General features: G+C 45.2%; 1 protein-coding gene across 1 annotated transcript in view; it reads left to right on the top strand.

Moving 5' to 3' along the window:
- The first annotated feature begins 5,409 nt into the window (after window positions 1-5,409).
- Window positions 5,410-20,606, top strand: part of EPC2 (enhancer of polycomb homolog 2) — a 53,496-nt gene continuing 38,299 nt past the window's right edge. The window contains exon 1 of the mRNA XM_073647220.1: window positions 5,410-5,884. Coding sequence (XP_073503321.1) covers window positions 5,732-5,884 — 153 coding nt within the window. The 5' untranslated portion in view covers window positions 5,410-5,731. The remainder of the gene's footprint in view (window positions 5,885-20,606) is intronic.

Below are 20,606 nucleotides of genomic sequence, written 5' to 3'. Positions count from 1 at the left end.
CAATGACATCTTCCGGGACCTTCTCTACTCCTGCGTAGTGGTGTACCTGGACGACATCTTGGTCTTCTCTCCGGATCTTCTCACTCACCGGAGGGATGTTCGTCAGGTCCTGCTCAGGCTCAGGCAGAACCACCTCTACGCTAAATATGAGAAGTGCCTCTTTGAGCAGACCTCGCTTCTGTTCTTGGGCTACATAATCTCTCAGACCGGCCTACGAATGGATCCTGAGAAACTGTCTGTCATCCAGAAGTGGCCCCGACCAGAGGGGTTGAAGGCTATTCAGCGGTTCCTGGGCTTCGCCAACTACTACCGCCTCTTCATTCCGCACTTCTCTTCCCGGACTGCCCCAATCTCTGCGCTCACCCGTAAGGGCACTAATCCCAGAGAATGGCGGCCCGAAGCAGAGCAAGCCTTTCTTTCCTTAAAACAGGCTTTCTCTTCGCCACGGTGCTGCATCGTCCGGACGGCAACAAACAATTCTTCCTGGAAGTGGACGCCTCCTCCTCTGGAGCCGGAGCGGTACTTACCCAAAAGTCGTCTTCCGGAAGAATGGTAACTTGCGGCTTCTTCTCCAAACTCTTCTCCCCTTCTGAGCGCAATTATTCTATAGGAGACCGAGAGTTATTGGCCATTAAGCTGGCACTGGAGGAGTGGCGTTACCTGCTCGAGGGGCCTCTTCACCCGGTAATTATTTACACGGACCACAAGAACTTGGCTTACCTCCAGAGCGCCCAGAGACTTAACCCGCGCCAAGCCCGGTGGTCCTTGTTTTTTGCCCGCTTTGATTTCGTTCTTCATTTTCGCCCGGCAGACAAAAACATGAAAGCTGACGCCTTGTCCCGATCCTTCCTGGTGTCTGATCTAGAGGAGGAGCCTAAGCACATCATTGATCCCGCCAGAGTAATGCAGGTGGCCCCCGTGAATCTAAATCGTCTCCCTCCCGGTAAGACGTTCGTAACAGTACCTGATCGGAAGAAGATCCTACACTGGGGTCACTCGTCTAAGCTAGCTGGCCACGCCGGTCAGAAAAAGACCCTCCAGCTTATTACCCGGCATTACTGGTGGCCTACCCTGCACAAGGACGTAATAGACTTTGTTTCAGCCTGTGTGTCCTGCGCCCGCAACAAGGTTCCGAGACATCTGCCAGTCGGTCGCCTCCTTCCTCTTCCAGTACCTGCTGCCCCGTGGCAGCATATAGCTATGGACTTTATAACGGATCTCCCTGTCTCTGCCGGTTGTACGGTCATTTGGGTGGTCGCTGACCGCTTTTCCAAGATGGCTCACTTCATTCCCCTGCCGGGCCTCCCGTCTGCACCCGAGCTGGCTAAAGACTTTATCCGCCACATCTTCCGTCTCCATGGCCTGCCCCTCCACATCGTGTCGGATCGTGGGGTTAAGTTCACCTCACGCTTCTGGAGAGCCACATGTAAGCTGCTGGACGTCACCCTGGACTTCTCCTCCGCTTACCACCCACAATCCAATGGTCAAGTGGAGCGGATCAATCAGATCCTGACCAGTTACCTCCGGCACTTCGCTAATGCCCACCATTCGGACTGGGTGGATCTCCTACCATGGGCCAAGTTCTCTTACAATAATCACGAGAGCGAATCTTCCTCCAAATCCCCGTTTTTTGTAGTCTTCGGTCAGCATCCTCGGATCCCATTTCCCGTCTCCACCTCGGTGGACAATCCGGCTGCGAAATCTCTCGTAGGCGAATTCTCCTCCATTTGGGAGAGTACCCGATCCGCACTCCTTCAGTCGTCCGAGCGGATGAAGAGACACGCTGACAAAAAACGCCTGGATCCTCCACAATTCCGTCCTGGAGATAAAGTCTGGCTCTCGTCCAAGTATGTCCGGCTCAAGATTCCTTCCTACAAGTTAGGGCCTCGGTTCATCGGCCCACTAGAAGTTATCAAACAAATCAACCCTGTGGCCTATAAATTGAAACTCCCGGCCAACTTGCGGAACCCTAACTCCTTCCATGTATCTCTCCTCAAACCCGTGGTACTTAACTCTTTTTCCAAGTCTACAGGTACGCCTCCTGCTCCGGTTTCCGCTGAAAACGAGTTTGAGGTAGAGAACATTCTGGCCACCAAAAGGGTAAGAGGAAACACCTTTTTTCTAGTGGATTGGAAGGGGTTAGGTCCTGAGGAGAGAACGTGGGAGCCCCTTTCATCCTTGATAAATTTCTGTCTGGCCTAAAAAAGGGGGGGCATAAAGGGGGTGGTACTGTAGCGTCGGCGTCCCTGCCTCGGCTGTTATTTTTGCAAAAGGAGGATCTACTAAACATTAATGTCACTTTTCTGGTGAGGTGCCCATACTTATGCACCTGTCAAATTTTGTTTGAATGCAGATTGCACATTTTCTGTTAGTACAATAAACCTCATTTCAAGGCAGAAACATTACTGTGTCCAACAGTTATTACATATATCAAACTGAAATAACTGTTGCATAAACACCAATTTTTATAAAACATTAAGCTTAAGATTAATAGGGGTGCCGAAACTTTTTCATATAACTGTATATATATATATATACACACACATACACACACACAAATGTATTTATACACACATATATATGCACACACACACACACACACATGTATTTATACACATGCACTATATATATATATATTAGTGCATGTGTATAAACACGTTTGTGTGTGTGTGTGTGTGTGTGTGTGTGTGTGTGTGTGTGTGTGTGTGTGTGTGTGTGTGTGTGTGTGTGTGTGTGTGTGTGTATGTATATATAATTATTCGGAAGAAAAAGACTCAGGATATATAACCATGCACACCCAATGTTGGAAAAGTGAAAAAAATCTTTATTACATGATTACATTTAGACAACAAAAGAAATTTTTTTTAAAAGCATTTAAAACAGACAAAAACATGTGCAATCTTCATATGGAGGAATTCATGATAATATGCATAAAAATAGCAATAAACCCCACTATGTTATGTGCCACAGGTATATTTCACATCACTTATATAACATTCGATTAATGTAGACCAACTAAGCAACCCTGGCTATAAATAACACGGCACAACCAGTCAAAATATGTGTTTATGACAAACCAAACCCCCCCTAAATAATATAAGTGAATCAAGGAATGAGTAGGAGAGATGGTCTATTGGCAGTGGGGGCCCATATTTTAGAGGTATTGGCCAGATTGTGTCACCAAAGTCATATATGACGTGGCACAGTTGATCCACATATAAATAACAAGCCAGGCATTCCTGAGTGGTCAAGTCAAGAAAATAAGTAAATAAAAAATATATGGAAGAATAATTTTGTGTCTTTACATCAGGTTACTGTAGCACCCCTTTCTATTTGTGATTATTATTCCCCAGCAGTGCCCACTTTTTCTTTTTGTGTACTTGTATATATATATATATGTATATGTGTATATATATATATATATATATATATATATATATATATATATATACAGTACAGACCAAAAGTTTGGACACACCTTCTCATTTAAAGATTTTTCTGTATTTTCATTAGTATGAAAATTGTACATTCACACTGAAGGCATCAAAACTATGAATTAACACATGTGGAATTATATACTTAACAAAAAAGTGTGAAACAACTGAAAATATATCTTATATTCTAGGTTCTTCAAAGTAGCCACCTTTTGCTTTGATGACTGCTTTGCACACTCTTGGCATTCTCTTGATGAGCTTCAAGAGGTAGTCACCGGAAATGGTCTTCCAACAATCTTGAAGGAGTTCCCAGAGATGCTTAGCACTTGTTGGCCCTTTTGCCTTCACTCTGCGGTCCAGCTCACCCCAAACCATCTCGATTGGGTTCAGGTCTGGTGACTGTGGAGGCCAGGTCATCTGGCGTAGCCCCCCATCACTCTCCTTCTTGGTCAAATAGCCCTTACACTGCCTGGAGGTGTGTTTGGGGTCATTGTCCTGTTGAAAAATAAATGATGGTCCAACTAAACGCAAACCGGATGGAATAGCATGCCGCTGCAAGATGCTGTGGTAGCCATGCTGGTTCAGTATGCCTTCAATTTTGAATAAATCCCCAACAGTGTCACCAGCAAAGCCCCTCCACACCATCACACCTCCTCCTCCATGCTTCACGGTGGGAACCAGGCCTGTAGAGTCCATCCGTTCACCTTTTCTGCGTCGCACAAAGACACGGTGGTTGGAACCAAAGATCTCAAATTTGGACTCATCAGACCAAAGCACAGATTTCCACTGGTCTAATGTCCATTCCTTGTGTTCTTTAGCCCAAACAAGTCTCTTCTGCTTGTTGCCTGTCCTTAGCAGTGGTTTCCTAGCAGCTATTTTACCATGAAGGCCTGCTGCACAAAGTCTCCTCTTAACAGTTGTTGTAGAGATGTGTCTGCTGCTAGAACTCTGTGCGGCATTGACCTGGTCTCTAATCTGAGCTACTGTTAACCTGCGATTTCTGAGGCTGGTGACTCGGATAAACTTATCCTCAGAAGCAGAGGTGACTCTTGGTCTTCCTTTCCTGGGGCGGTCCTCATGTGAGCCAGTTTCTTTGTAGCGCTTGATGGTTTTTGCAACTGCACTTGGGGACACATTCAAAGTTTGCCCAATTTTTCGGACTGACTGACCTTCATTTCTTAAAGTAATGATGGCCACTCGTTTTTCTTTACTTAGCTGCTTTTTTCTTGCCATAATACAAATTCTAACAGTCTATTCAGTAGGACTATCAGCTGTGTATCCACCAGACTTCTGCACAACACAACTGATGGTCCCAACCCCATTTATAAGGCAAGAAATCCCACTTATTAAACCTGACAGGGCACACTGTGAAGTGAAGACCATTTCCGGTGACTACCTCTTGAAGCTCATCAAGAGAATGCCAAGAGTGTGCAAAGCAGTCATCAAAGCAAAAGGAGGCTACTTTGAAGAACCTAGAATATAAGACATATTTTCAGTTGTTTCACACTTTTTTGTTAAGTATATAATTCCACATGTGTTAATTCATAGTTTTGATGCCTTCAGTGTGAATGTACAATTTTCAAAGTCATGAAAATACAGAAAAATCTTTAAATGAGAAGGTGTGTCCAAACTTTTGGTCTGTACGGTGTATGTGTGTATATATATATATATATATATATATATATATATATATATATATATATATATATAGTGCATGTGTATAAATATGTGTATATGTATACATACACAGCCAGAGATCCACATACAAGCACATATGTATTTATACACACGCACTAATATATATATATATACACACAGACAGAGATCTATATACACACACACTGTATTTATACACACACGCTCCCCTATGGCCGCTGCCGTTTGTGTTCTCGGTGCTCTGAACATTCCCGGCTGTCACACGCGCGCCCCCGCTGCTCTCGCTCGCACACTGCGCGTCCCCGCGGCGGCCTCCTCCTCGCTGTGCGCGCTCCCGCCCGTGCCGCCGCCCGCGGGGGCTGCTGGGATCGCTCGCCGCCTTGGTAATGTCCGCCATGTTTGCCATGGCGCAGGGAGCGGATCGAGCCAACAAAACCCGGATCTAGGCACGAAGACCCGCCGCCCGGAGCGCCTCTTTCCGCCCCTCACCGTGTCTCGGGGCCCCCATGAGTCGGCGGGGGGTGAGAGCAGGCGGTTTGGGGGGGTCCTTCTGACCGACAATTTTAGGTGTTTTTTTTTTTATTTTTTTATTTTTTTTTTATCCCTCGCGCCCCCCTCCCTCTCCCCCGGCCGTGGCGACAATGAGTAAACTGTCGTTCCGAGCGCGGGCACTGGATGCTGCCAAACCGCTGCCCATATACCGGGGCAAGGACATGCCCGACCTCAATGACTGCGTGTCCATTAACCGGGCCGTGCCGCAGATGCCCACGGGGATGGAGAAGGAGGAGGAATCGGTAGGTAATCCTTTTGTCAGACATTTGCTATTCAGGAAAGGCACTTACGTCGGCCGGCTGCGCAGAGCGCGCTCTATCCTGCCTGCCTTACGTCACGTAGGGGAGGTGGACGGCCCAGGCTGGCGTAGTTGGCGGGAGCCGCCATATTGTTGCGTCCAGAGTCTACGTCACAGTGTGCGGGCCGCTCTGCGTCTGCGTAACATGCGCTGTGAATAGGAAGTGTGCGTAACTCTGCCCGGCAGGTTTGATAACAGCTGTGGAGGTGTGAGCTTGCTGCTCCTGGTTCGCCTGTCAAAGATGTGCTGCAGCAGCACTGATGCAAAGTGTTCATTGGCTCATACATACATTTCTCGCTTTATTTCAGCTGTATAATAATATTTAACATGAATGTGACATATTGGAGCAGGGCTGCTGGAGCCTGTACAATATCATGTCCACATGATCCCGCTTTTGTCATTTCTCAACTTTTTCTTCCCATGGAAATTAATCGTTATATTGGGATGAGATTTATTAATGCCTTAACCCTTTCAGGAGAGGGTCAGTGTGACTTCATTTTCTATTTTTTAGTTTTTTTTTTTCCCCTCCAACTCTTCCAAGAGCCATAACTTTTTAAAAAAAAAAATTCCGTACAAAAACTTTTTTGTTGTTTTTGGGGACTAGATGTAATTTTGAATGACAACAGTAATTTTACCATAAAATATACTGAGAAATGAGGAGAAAAAATGTAATCCAGGGGAAATGGTGAATAAAACCCACAATTCTGCCATTGTGGTGTGTTTTTTATTTTATTTTTTGTTTATTTTTTAATTTATATCATTAAAGCAATACCAAACTTTTTTTTTCTAAAAATTCCGAACTTTCTAAAATAAAATTCTGTCCCCCATTTCGTGAAATTTGTAGCTTTCTTTTTCCGTCAAGGCACTTTTTTTTTTTCCTTGCAGGCGGACTTTTTATTTATTTTCTTTTGATACATGTGATATTTTGTTTACTTTTTATTTTACTTTTTTCAGGAGGTGCCGCTATCGAAAAACAGCAATTAGGGTGTTTGCATTGTTTGTTTTCTTGATGTGGCTCACCATTTGGGTTAATTTTATAATTCTCATAGCCCTGTCTTTTACAAACAACAATTTTTTTTATTACTACTTTGAATTTGGAAAGGAGGATAATTTAAAATTGAATACTTTTTTTTTTTTTTTTTTTTTAATTATTAATGTTCACTTTCTTTTTTAGCCCACCGGGATGACACTCACTTAAGCTAATCCCAACAATTGGCCGCCATACTAGGTTTCATAGTGAAGGACCAAGATGGCGGATGGGTGCCTTTATTAGACCTCTAGCTGCCATTACAACCCATCGGCATCCCGCAGTCATGTCTCACGTGCTCACCAGCTACACAACCATTTAAATGCTGCAGTCAGTGATTGACTGTAGCATCTAAATGGTTAAGCAGCTGGCACCTGCCCTGTTTAGAGCGGGTTTGCTCCTGAGCCCACTCTATACACGTGCACCTGTATAGAGTGTGCAAAGGGGGTTAATATATGAGGATCAGACCTACTTTTATTTTACTGGTCTAATTCCTAAATTGTGTAGGACACAGCGACTGATGTTGGGGTGGAGGACACAATGACTACTGCCATTCACAAGGGCAGAATATTATTTCTGCAGGTTTAATCTACCTCAGTGTCGCTGTGGAATTTTCAGCTAAATCTACATATTTTACATACAATTTATTTTATTTTGTGCCTGTATCTAAGGGCTCATACAGCTGTCCTTGCCAATCGGTCCGAGATCGGACCCCAATGCACAGCCTGGCCACAGTTCTGACCTGAGCGTGACAGCATCATAGCAGTACATAGAGCACTCGTGCTCTGGGCGGTAGACCCACGACCAGTCCAGTTATTGCTGTCCGATTTCGGACCATTCTGTCCGGACATCTATCTGAATGAGGCTTAAGGGTGAAACTCCATTAAAGGAATTGACATTCTGTGGATTCAAAATCCACACCACGGGTCAATGTGCAGATAATTTTTTTTTACCCAGTTTGTGTGTCTATGAGATTTGGTGAAACTTTGCGGCGTATCTTCTCTTTGTCAACAAACTCTAATGGTGCCATCCACCGAAATGCTGTGTGGGTGAAAAGTTGAACAATAACTCCTGACAAAATCTTTGCATCGTGTGGGAGACGTCGTGGCTATTGTTGGGGTATGGTCACAACAAGGTCACAAGCTAAATTAAGCCTAGGATACAACTGAGTATTTTAGCCTGAAATAGTCTCTATTGAAAATCATAAATATGTATATATAAAAAAAACAACATTTTACAAAATCACAGAGTGCAACTACTAAAGTGGGTTATACCATACATAATCAACGGGATGATTATGAAAAATATTGCAGTTTTGCTTTTAAAGTCATGAGAGTGCGAGTTCACATGCACAACCTCTGGCTCGTATTGGGGCTTATTCCACCTGTGATCATAGACGGCCGGGACACTTTGGTCACAAAAATCTGTGTTTTGATTTTCAGCCATGATGTGTCATTAAACCAAGTCATTCTTAGTTTCATCTGATGTTTACGTTGATATGTGACTGATGGTGAAGAAATAATTGCAGTCTGAAGTGAGGTTTTCCATAATACATTTAGGATCTATCCACAGAATATGCTATAAATGCGTAATGGATGATACAGTCACTCTTGTTGGGGGAAGACGGGGTGGTCCAGAGGTGCGACCCCCTTCCCCCTTGGCATATCCTATTAAAATGTTATTGTATTAAGTGGGAATTCCCAGAAGTGGACCTCATCTTGGGGAGTATTATTGGCAAAGACTGGTGCAGGACTAAAGACCCCCATATATGTCAAATGGCTCTTGGGCCATCAATCGTTCGGCCTATAGCTATCTCTGCCATACAGAGGACTGATAAGCTGCATTGTCTATGAGAGAGCCGCAGCCTGATTCCTCTGCCGGGGACTTATCTCTCGGAAATCCAGTGTGCGGGGAGGCTCCCATACAAGTGTCAGCTAATAATGTCTACTGTGTTTGAGGGGTCTTCAGTGTTAGGCTAAGTGCCCACGTAGCAGATTTGATGCATAGCGTTTTTGCCTCTCTCTAGCAGAAAAAAAACGCATGCAGATTTACATGCGTTTTTACATGCGTTTTCGCACGCGTTTTTTCAAGCACTTTTCCAAGCGATTTTGAGCATCACTTGGAAAAGTGCTTGACAAGTTGGTCACACAATTATAAATCCATGCCGGTTGCATGGATTTATTTGTGTGACCAACTTAGATGCTTTAAATGCTGCATCTATAGTAAAAAAAACAAAAAAAACATGTATACTCTCCTCTCCGATGGCGATCCTCTCTCTTCGGCGTCCCGCAGTGTACTTGCAGGACCTGCGGTGACATCATTTAGTCCGCTGATGGTCACGCGACCATCACCTGACCGCTGACGTCAGCTGACTAAATGACATCACCGCAGGTCCTCGGGACACCAAGGAGAGAGCACGCCGCCGGGAGCAGACCGGAGAGGTGAGTATACAGGTTTTTTTTTTTTTTTTTTTAACTTTTATTTCTTTTTTTTCACCGCGTGGTAGCCCGGATGAAGAGGAGTTGTAGTCTCCTCTTCATCCCGGGTACTACATGCACCGCGATTACTCTGCAAATTCACGGCCATTGAATTTCATTGAAATGCAGCAAATCCACATATACCTGCAGGTTTGCTGCGTTTCAATGTTCCTCAATGGCCGCGAATTTGCAACGTAATCGCGGTAGAAATGGTCATGCTGCGTTTTGCAACGCAATGCGAATTCGGCGCGCTGATTAGCGCATCATGTGCACAGCACATCCAAATTCACATTGCTTTGCATGGCAGACTTTTACAAGCGTTTTCGTGGCCGTAAAAACACCACAAAAACGCTATGTGGGCACATGGCCTTATTGCACTTTCAGAAAACTCTTGACATTTTAGAGCGACATATCTGAAGTTTTGATCAGCGGGTCCGAGTGCTAAAACTTTCACTAATCATTAAAACAAATAGGATTTCCTGACTGAGCTCTGCTCTTCTCTGTGACTATTAACTTTATAAACTTTCCATTTATCCATTTCAGTCCTAAGACTCGGGGAAGAGCAGTATTTGGTTAAAGACACCCATACACATTCACTGAAAGTCATCCGAACCCGCTAGCCATCTGATATGTACGGGGACATTTGGCAGCGGCCTTTTGCTCTTTTCCCCTTTAAAAACACATGAATGATGAGCTGAGGCGGGAGAGATGGCGGCTTATTGAATGAACTTTGGGCAGTCCGTTTATGGGCGGCTTGTTTTTTGGAATGGTGTAGGGGTCTCAGTCCCCACACATCCAACAATCAAAACTTTACACATTTATTATAAAAGTGCACTTGCACTTTAGTATAAGTGCCTATGATGTGTCCGGGCCTGGGGCCCAGACGCTGCGGAAGAGCCGCCTACGGCTTCCGCTCACTTTATGCAAATGAGCGGCGGCCATTTCTTTTTTCACATGCGGACTTTCCCCAGAGGTTAGGTCTTTGGGAAAGCCCGCATGCGGACCCGCAAGAGAAATTGACATGCTGCGGTCTGGAAAGACGTGCCTCATGTCTGTTTCCGTGGGTTTGCTGCAGACGCATAGTGGACATGGGATTTTTACAAATCCCATCCACTATGCTGTGACATCTGGACGCTGCGGGTTTGACGCTGCCTAAGTCCGCAGCGTCTAACCCACAGCGGCTCCGGATCGTGGGCACACAGCCTTAAACCAACTTTTTGTCGTCTTCTTCTTCTTGAGTTGTACAGAAAGGCACAGATCAGGTAGCCATGTATTGAAGAATGATGGCACGTGTTGCTGTGAGGGGCAACCAGTGTCTTGCGCACAATCGGGTACATGTAATAATGCTGGATTTCTGGGGTCGAGTGCTCGGCCTTTTTCAAAATGTTTGCCAGGTTGTTCCTCCTAGATGTTCATCATCACTTTTCTGAAACTTTAAATTGTTAGACATAGTCTATTAGTTGCTATTGAACAGAGACACAGGTCAGATTAAAGCAGTTTTATCATCTATTTTAGGAGCTCACTGCTCCTCTGCCTCCCAGCTTCTCACTTGTGAGGGGGTCACATCTAATAATTGATGGTTGCACCTCTGGTCTGAACTGTGCGCTTTCACATGCAATTAGCACAGGCAGCTTTTACTCTGCAACCTCAGAGACGTGCAGGACCGCTGAAACTCTCTGGATCTCACCAGCTTCAGAAACGCACTTGCAGACTCTAAGGCTGTGTGCCCACGTAGCATTTTTCAAGCGTATATGCTGCGGAATTTCCGCAGCGTAAACGCTTGAAAAACGCATGTATATCCGCACCCCATGGTCCCCAATGGGATTCCGCAAGTTCTATGCACATGCTGCGGATTTTTCCGCAGCGTTTATGCCGCGTTCAAAAATCCGCAGCATGTCATTTAATTTTGCGTTTCCGCAAGCGGAATTGCCTTTGTCCAATGCATAAAAAATGCAAGGCAATTCCGCATGTGTAAAACGCGTGATAAACGCGCGAAAAATGCGCGATAAACGCGTGCGGAATTCCGCATGTGTTTTTCCGGGAGAGAACTTGCATTTATGCAGCAGAAATTTTCTGCTTCATAAATACAACGTGGGCACATAGCCTTCAACAGAAAACATGCAAGCGCCACACTTTGCCTAGGAAACTGACCTCTCTAATAGATGGTAGAGGTGGCCAGTAACCTGAGCAACAAGCAAACTATAGAATTAAAAGTTCCACTATTCTTCAGAATGGAGAGAATTTTTAAGAAGAGGTACATTTTAAAGGTGCTTTGTTTTTACAAGTATTTAGCAATTTTACCCATTTAATAAGATGAGACTACCTCTTTAAAGGGAATCTATCACAAGGTTTTTGCCATGTAATCTGAGGGCAGCATGATGTAGGAGCTGAGAGCCTGATTCCAGCATTGTCACTTACTGTGCTGCTTGCTGTAGTTTTGATTATCTCCTGCTGATTAAAATTACAGTTTTTTTTCATTGGAGAACTAGCAGACCTGATGCCAGTTAGTCAAGCATATTCATGAGCCCCCAGCACTGATTTGCAGCTTTCTGCCTATGCACAGTATACACAGCAGACAATCCGTGGTGTGGAGGGCGTAATACAGATTTCAGGATACTGCTAGATCTGCAGCTGATAAAACAGTGATTTTATCAAAACGACAGCAAGCAGCTTTGATCAGGGTCTCTGCCTCTACATCATGCTCCTCTTAGATTACATAGAAAAAACTTGGTGACAGATTCCCTTTAAGTTTACTCCTCATAAAGCACCACTCCAGCGTTTTTCTTTATTTCAGTGCTGGAGTGGTGTACCTAGTATTATACTCACCAGCCACTTTCTTCGGCTCTTTCCAGCTTCGCTCCGGTTCCATGCCGCCATCTTGGGTCCACAACGTCTGACTGAAAGTCAAAGTTAACAATCACAAGCTCTCAATGTAAGTCTGAGAACCTCGTTTTAGTCATGTTCTGGCTCTCATAGACTTACATTAAAAAGTGACCTCCGACACTGGAGCGATCCGACAGGTTACAATCTGCTGGAGACTGAACAGAGCGGCGCCAATAGCATAAGACCGGGGACAGGGACCACTCCAGCGATGCAAAAAAAACGCTGGAGTGGTGCATTAATATTGCATATTATTCAGAACATTAAGTTCTTTTCTTCATTACATTCAATGCAACGATGCGATTATAGCTTTTCAATTCCAGGAAAGACTAAGACTTATCGCAAAAAAACCAACAACTTAAATATTTCATCATTGCTGCAAAGTAATATGGATCTTCCTTTATTGCATGTTTGTAAGAATTTGGGATGTATTTTTGATACTTCAATAAAGAAACTTAAGGCGCACCTGTGAGCAGGATTGTGCTTAGTACAGGATTCTCCACTCCAGTCCTTAAGACCCACCAACAGGTCATGTTTTCAGGATTTCCTTAGTATTGCACAGGTGATAATTCCATCACCAGCACAGGCAATAATTCCATCACCAGCACAGGCAATAATTCCATCACCTGTGCAATACTAAGGAAATCCTGAAAACATGATCTGTTGGTGGGTCTTGAGGACTGGAGTTGGGGAACTCTGGCTTAGTAAACCACATACTGTCAGGTGGGCGCTGAGTGAAATGATACCTTTGTTGATGACATCCGTCCAGTGATTCTTTTATAATCTTTATTTTTATTTCTGCCCTAATGAGATGCTCGAGCTTCGGGGCGGCCTTTGGGGTGGGCTTTATCTTGTGCTCTGCTTATGTATTCCTAAGTCTGCCCTCTGACAGGTCACTGTGCCTTCAGTGACCTGCCTACTATTTTAAATCACCTGTGTAATTTGCTGGAGGAAAAAGAATTTGGCTGCAGCAATATGGTGCCGCGCATTCGCAGTAGCATCTCTTGGCAACCGAGAAATGCTACTGCGCAAGCGGGGGCCATATTGCTGCAGGCAAATTTCTTTTTCCTCCAGCAATATGGTGCCGCGCATTCGCAGTAGCATCTCTTGGCAATCGACAGATGCTACTGCCTGCGCGGGCGCCATTTTGCTGGAGGAAAAAGAAATTTGCCTGCAGCAATATGGCAACGCCGGCCGCGCTTGCGCAGTAGCATCTTTCGGCAACCGAGAGATGCTACTGCACGGGCCATTTTGGTGCATGTAAATTTCAGGTTTGGTACACAAATTACACAGGCAGTATTGAAAATAGTAGGCAGGTCACAAAGCACAGTGACCTGTCAGAAGGCATAGATAGGAATATATAAGTAGAGCACCAGATAAAGCCCACCCCAAAGGCTGCCCCGAAGCACGAGCATCTCATTATGGCAGAAATGAATATAAAGATTTATAAAAAAAAAAAAAAACACTGGATGGATTTCATCAACAAAGGTATAATTTTACTCAGTGTAACAGCGCCCACCTGACAGTGTATGTGGTTTACTAAGCGCAATCCTGCTGACCGGTGCGCTTTAAACTCACAATGTGACAATATTGCCATGATATCATGATTACTTTCAGCACGAGTGGGGGAGGGGGAAACATAATAAATGCCATTTTTCTCTCTAGTATTTGTGCACAAAAACTGCTATGAATATGTAGATACATTTCCCCTGTTCAATGTGATCTCATTTTTGGCATCCAGTGATGACCCGTTCTGTGGCTGGAGTCATAGATTGGCCCTGGTTATAGGCACTGAGAAAAGTAGGCTTTTTTTTTTTTTCTCCTTTTGTCTGATGTCGATGTCAACATAGAGACTTAAAAATGTGATTTTCTGTGTGTGGTGGCAGTAATGCGACATTGTTGCAGACATCATAGTGTAATTATTATATTGTATTCAGGTGTATACATGGTTACCTGTTTCTGATGGTTGCAGTGTACAGAAGTGCAACAAGATTGTGTATTTTCACATTACGTTTTCTTATGTTCTGGTGGAATAAATTAATCACTTTTGCGGTGATGTTCTTATATTACCAAACATTCCAGATTTAAAGAGAAGAAATAGAAATCCTTTGGCTTCTACGGGACTAATGCGAACCTATGTTTCTATGGTTATGTTCTGCAAACCCTGATGTAGTCTCATCCAGCAGTCACGTGCATCTCCTTTCCACCTATCCCCTAATTATTAAAAGGGGTTATCCGGTGCCGTTTACTTCCGCATCGGAAGCAAGTGTCTCTGATAATGTTGTGACTAGAGTTGAGGGAATGTGCTCGGATAACGTGTCTTACCCAAGTATCTTCGGCGTGCCGGTTTGTTAGGAAATCTCCGCATGTGTTTCATCTGGCTATCGTCAGAAAACAGGCAGCCGCAGGGGGGCATACTAGACGAGCACGCCGAAGAGGTCTGGATGAGACAGAGCATGCTCGGATAACACTAATTATGACCCCACACACCTGCCGACACACAGATACGATTGGCATGCATTGGGCTCATGTCCTAATGAACACGATACATGCACACGGCCTGGCAGGTTTATTGGAACGTAACGTAATCTGCAACTGCTCACCCCCGCTGCAGAAATGAGTGGCGCAGGATAAGCCCTTTAATAACCTAAGGAAAATAGAAGAAGGGATAAACAGCAGGCTGCACAGGGGTTGCTTGTAGTTTCTAATCTAAACATACAGTTCAGCATAGGAGCTGTGTACCCAACATCATTTGAAAACTAGTTTATTTTACATTTAGTAGACCATTAGAAATTATGTGTGTTAGATATATATATAGATTTATATCTCACCCTACCAGTGTTCTCCCTTCCTATAATGACCTAAGACTGACATCCTCAATAATCCAAACCTCCCACTCCTGTCTCCCAAGACATCTCTTGTGCTGCACCAATTCTCTGGAATGCGCTACCCCGAACAATTTGATCAATTCCCAGAAGCCACAGTCTTAAGCGTGCCCTAAAAACACATTTCTTTAGACTGGCCTATCACCTCACTAATTTAACTATTCTCTCTTTGCCCTTCCTAAACTTCTCAGAATCTGGTCTTTCATATCATTTCACACCCTCCATGCACTTGTACAGATACTGGCTGGTGACCGGTATTGATGGCTGGACAGAAAAAGCTGTTTTTTACCTTTTGTGTCCCCCTATTTCCTCATACATTGTAGCTGGCGAGCACTCAGGGCCATCACTCCTGGTATGTGTTGAATTGTGTTACTCTTTAATGTCGGATATTGTCTGTACAAGTTCCCTCTGAATTGTAAAGTGCTGCCGAATATGTTGTCTCTATAGAAATAAAATTACTCTAAATATGTCCTATAAAGCAGTGGTCAAAAGGTTGAATGGTGGAGGTTACATTCATTTTTCTTTTGTGCCTTATACTTTAAATTTGAGCCTTTCGTTTAAGTTGATTTTTTTTTATAAATACAATAAACATTTTATATCTGGTCACAATTGGGGGAGGTGGTTGTTTTTTTGGATTTTTTTTTTTTTTTGCCGATTCATAAACTGAAAAAAGCTGTGACATTTTTGCTCATATTCCCGGTTCCCCAGAGCAATTTAATGTCCGTCTTAATTTTTGGCTCAAATTTTGTGACATTTTAGCAGAACAATGAGCTTTTTTTTTTTGTGTGTTTTTAAAAAATCACAAAGATTAAAGTTTTTATTTTTTTTATTGTGTGCAAGATTCATAAACCGTGTGCAACATTTTAAAAATTTGTCGCCAAAACATTAACAAATGCAACAAGGGGAAAAAAAAAAAAAAAAAGACTTAAAAATAATAAAATAGGTGATGAATTTGACACTATTTCTTGCTAAAAATGGGACTCACTCTCATTAGGGAGAAATAATAATTAAAAATAAGTGACCCCCCTACCTCTCTGTAATGGACACGTGCTGCTTATGGAGGTAAAGAATCCAAGCCAGAGGTTACATGCTGGGAGTTGTAGTCTCACAACCGCCGGGGCCATAGGCAGCAGATGATACTCTGCGTGGATCGCTCTGCTGTCTCCTGTATGCGCTGTCACATGTAGCGGCGCCGGCTGTCATCACGCTGTGTGTAGTGTGGGGGGCGGGGCCCTGACGTCATCGACAGTTGTAGTAAGCACTTCCGAATGCAAAGCCTTGAATGAACGCGAACCCCGCCTTGCCGCGCTGCTATTGGCTAGGAGTAATTGTTTGCTGTCACTGGTGACCCCGCCCCACTCACGTGACCCGCGCCGCTGTGATTGGCACGGGAGAACTGTCATCGTGTTTTTCCGGACGCTGATAACTGGCGATCCGATTACTGCACGAGGTTACATAAGTGTGTGCACAGCTCTGCTTTACCGTAGCCATAGCTGCTTAGCCTCAGGATTATTGTGTGATGCTTTTTGCAAAGAATCAGTGCTTGTATTTTCTGGGTGCTGACTGCACGCCTCATCATCCAGGATATGGTCAGCCATCAACAGTAAAACTGCTTCTGACTTGCTGTTAAAAAAAATAACCAAGACCAAAATCTGATAGAGCCTGCCTGACCCTGGTCTGTGTGATAACGGCCCATAGCAGCCAATTAAAATCCGACAGACTTAAAAATCTGTCTGCAGTGACCGTGGCATGTGCACGGATAAATGAGTGACCACTCTGTTATAGGGAACAGAGATGTTGTGTTTATGACTCATTAGAACAAATATGGAAAACCAGATTATATTCCTGTGTAAATGGCTAACTTGAATCAATTTCATCATCTGTAAGATTGTCGTGATTGGACAGAAATTGGTCAGATCTCTCTCTCTCTTTGTATAAAGGCACCACTAGGACTCATTCAGACATCAGTAATTTTGCACCTATGGAATACGGTCCAAGTGTCATCAGTGTTTTGGATCAGAGTTTTTGTCAGTGTCTGTTTTTGCCATCTCTGTTAAATCAGTGATTTTCACATATGAAATAAACGGCAAAGTTTCCCTGATGCATTGCAAAGCTCATGGGGTTGTCTAGGACTTTAACATCAATGGTCTATTTTCAGGATAGGTTATCAATCTCTGATCTGTGGGGGTGTGACACTTGGAACCCCCACAGATCAGCTGTTCCTGGTGTTGGTGGCAGGAACTGCTCAGTTACGGAGCTGCACAGCTCCTCAATGGAATAGTGGTCGCAGCCGGTCACTGCACATTCGTCCAGTGAACGAAATGCAATCCAGCTCCACGTAACCACAAAAATTATTTATTTTATTTAGTATGAAAGAGTACAAAAAATCCAGTGCAGGTAATTAAAATATCATGATATAAAATTAAACATTGACGCGTTTCAGGTTAATGAACCTGGCCCCTATTGATTTGAATAAGGGGTGAACCTGCAGTACCCGGCCGCGGCAGAACTGTGTTGTGCAGCTCCGTAGCTGAGCAGTTCCAACCAACATCGGGAACAGCTGATTGGCGGGGGTGGTGGGTGTCGCACCCCACTGATCAGACATTGGTGACTTTTCCTAAGGATAGACCGACCATCAATATCCCAGACAACCTTTTTAATCACAGTTGACAGACTGATGCCATACATGTGCCTTTAGGGATTTTTCACAGACCCATATTCTTGTATGGGTAATGTTGATCCGTGACTCCGATCTAAAACGGGAATGTCACTGTGATTTTTCTTGCGGACACACGTTCCAGAATAGGTGGAGCAGCAACAATTGGAGGAGGAGATACTCGGTTTAAATTAAAAATCCCAATAAAAGGTGAAGGAGCTGATAATTGGCCCGTTTACACAGACTGTCAGACGCCCAATGAATGAGCAAAATATTTATTTACTACATTTATTTTTAAGCTTGCTATTTACAATTGTTCTGTGAGCTTAGAATTGTGTATGTTCTGTGTGAACAGGGTTGTATATAGCTGATCAGCAGTCGTTTAATGGCCGGGGTAGGGCAGTGTAAATGGGGCAATGCATCCTCTGCTTCTTCAGCACCACCACTCCTTTGGTTCCCATTGGTCTGTTGTTGCAGTGGTCAGAATAAACATTTGCCAGCCTCCCAGGTGGCGGTGATTGACTGCAGTGGTCACATAGTCTCTAGAATGACTGGGTATGGCTTACATATTATAGTTCCATACATTAAGTATCCCTACTGTATATTTGAGCCCAAAGTAATAGGAGACGCTTCTGGTGCCCGGTGTCTGTGCACCATGTATTGCTTCAGGAACATTAAGGCTGGGTGCCCACGTAGCGTTTTTCAAGCGTATATGCTGCGGAATTTCCGCAGCGTAAACGCTTGAAAAACGCATGTATATCCGCACCCCATGGTCCCCAATGGCATTCCGCAATGTCAATGCCCATGCTGCGGATTTTTCCGCAGCGTATATGCTGCGGTCAAAAATCCGCAGCATGTTCATTAATTTTGCGGAAGCGCAGCGGAATCAATGTGCGGATGGTACCCAAGTCTGGATGAGAGGAGACTCTCATCCAGACCTGGGTACCAAAGAACCTGTAAAAAAAAAAAGAATAAAATAAAGTTTATACTTACCTTCTGATGTTTTCCCTCCTTCGCACTGTTGTCTGAAGGACCTGCCACGTCATTGAGTCATGTGACCCACCACATGACTCAATGACGTCACCGCAGGTCCTGCACACAACAGCGTGAGCCGCTCAAGCCTCCGGACGGGGCAGAGAATGCATCAGAAGGTGAGTATAAACTTTATTTTTTTATTTTTTACCATTCTGAACAAGTTGTCAAGCACTTTTCCAAGTGATGCTTGGAGAAGTGCTTGATAACCCGCATGCGGAAATGCATGCAAAGACGCCTCACAAACGCTTCTACCTGGCGGGAAAACCGCATGTAATATCCGCATGCGATTTTCCCGCCAGGGAGAAGCGTAAAAAATATGCTTCAGGTCCGCAACGTGGGCACATAGCCTTCGCATTGACTTTTGGTTCTCCCATCTATAATATCTGATTCCTGGTAATTCTCGCCTTCAGTCAGGTTTCCTTCACCTTAATAACCAAGCAAAGCTGATCTATCCAATGTGTAAACCAGGGCTCGACAAACCCAGGCGCCTGGTCGCCAGTGGCGCCTAGAAAATGTTGTCTGGCGCCTAGAAAATGTTGCCTGGTGCTCACTGTCGGGGCCCTGGCCGCTTCCTCGGCACCTGTTCAGGGACGCAGGCGCTGCTTGATTGCCGGCACTTCCCCCAGACATGGCCGCGCGCTGTCCGGCTGTGTCTGCTAGTAATGACACGGCAGGGTCGACGGCACTGCACCTTTAATTGTGCTTGTGTGTCGCTCCTGCCGCGTCATTACTAGCAGACACAGCCGCACAGCGCGCGGCCATGTCTGGGGGAGTGCCGGCAATCAAACACCGTCGGAGCGGAGGTCCTGCACAGATGGGCGGGAGGGGCCCGGACCCGACCGCAAGTGGGCCCCTCTGATGTTCCAGGGCCATGAAGTCTGTGACACGCCGGGGGCCCTGCACTGCCCCATACCCGAGGAGCTGCTGAAGAGGACACTGGACCGGGGACAGGTGAGTGAGGCTTCCCCAATCCCCATATTAAAAATATTAGTAATGGGTCTGTGTGAGTGCATGTATGTGAATGTCAGTGTATATGACTGTGTATATATATTTGTCTGTTTTATCTATGTGTATATCTGTATGTGTACATATGTCTGCGTACCGTGTGTGCGCGCATATGTCTGCGTACCGTGTGTGCGCTCGCATATGTCTGCGTACCGTGTGTGCGCGCGCATATGTCTGCGTACCGTGTGTGCGCGCGCATATGTCTGCGTACCGTGTGTGCGCGCGCATATGTCTGCGTACCGTGTGTGCGCGCGCATATGTCTGCGTACCGTGTGCGCGCGCATATGCCTGCGTACCGTGTGTGCGCGCGCATATGCCTGCGTACCGTGTGTGCGCGCGCATATGCCTGCGTACCGTGTGTGCGCGCGCATATGCCTGCGTACCGTGTGTGCGCGCGCATACGTCTGCGTACCGTGTGTGCGCGCGCATACGTCTGCGTACCGTGTGTGCGCGCGCATACGTCTGCGTACCGTGTGTGCGCGCGCATACGTCTGCGTACCGTGTGTGCGCGCGCATACGTCTGCGTACCGTGTGTGCGCGCGCATACGTCTGCGTACCGTGTGTGCGCGCGCATACGTCTGCGTACCGTGTGTGCGCGCGCATACGTCTGCGTACCGTGTGTGCGCGCGCATACGTCTGCGTACCGTGTGTGCGCGCGCATACGTCTGCGTACCGTGTGTGCGCGCGCATACGTCTGCGTA

This window comes from Phyllobates terribilis, unplaced genomic scaffold (assembly GCF_046119375.1).
Source record: "Phyllobates terribilis strain yellow unplaced genomic scaffold, ASM4611937v1 Scaffold_9__5_contigs__length_417890890, whole genome shotgun sequence".
Taxonomy (NCBI): Eukaryota; Metazoa; Chordata; class Amphibia; order Anura; family Dendrobatidae; genus Phyllobates; species Phyllobates terribilis.
The sequence above is the reverse complement of the archived record's forward strand: the minus strand, read 5'-3'. Positions and strand labels throughout refer to the sequence as shown.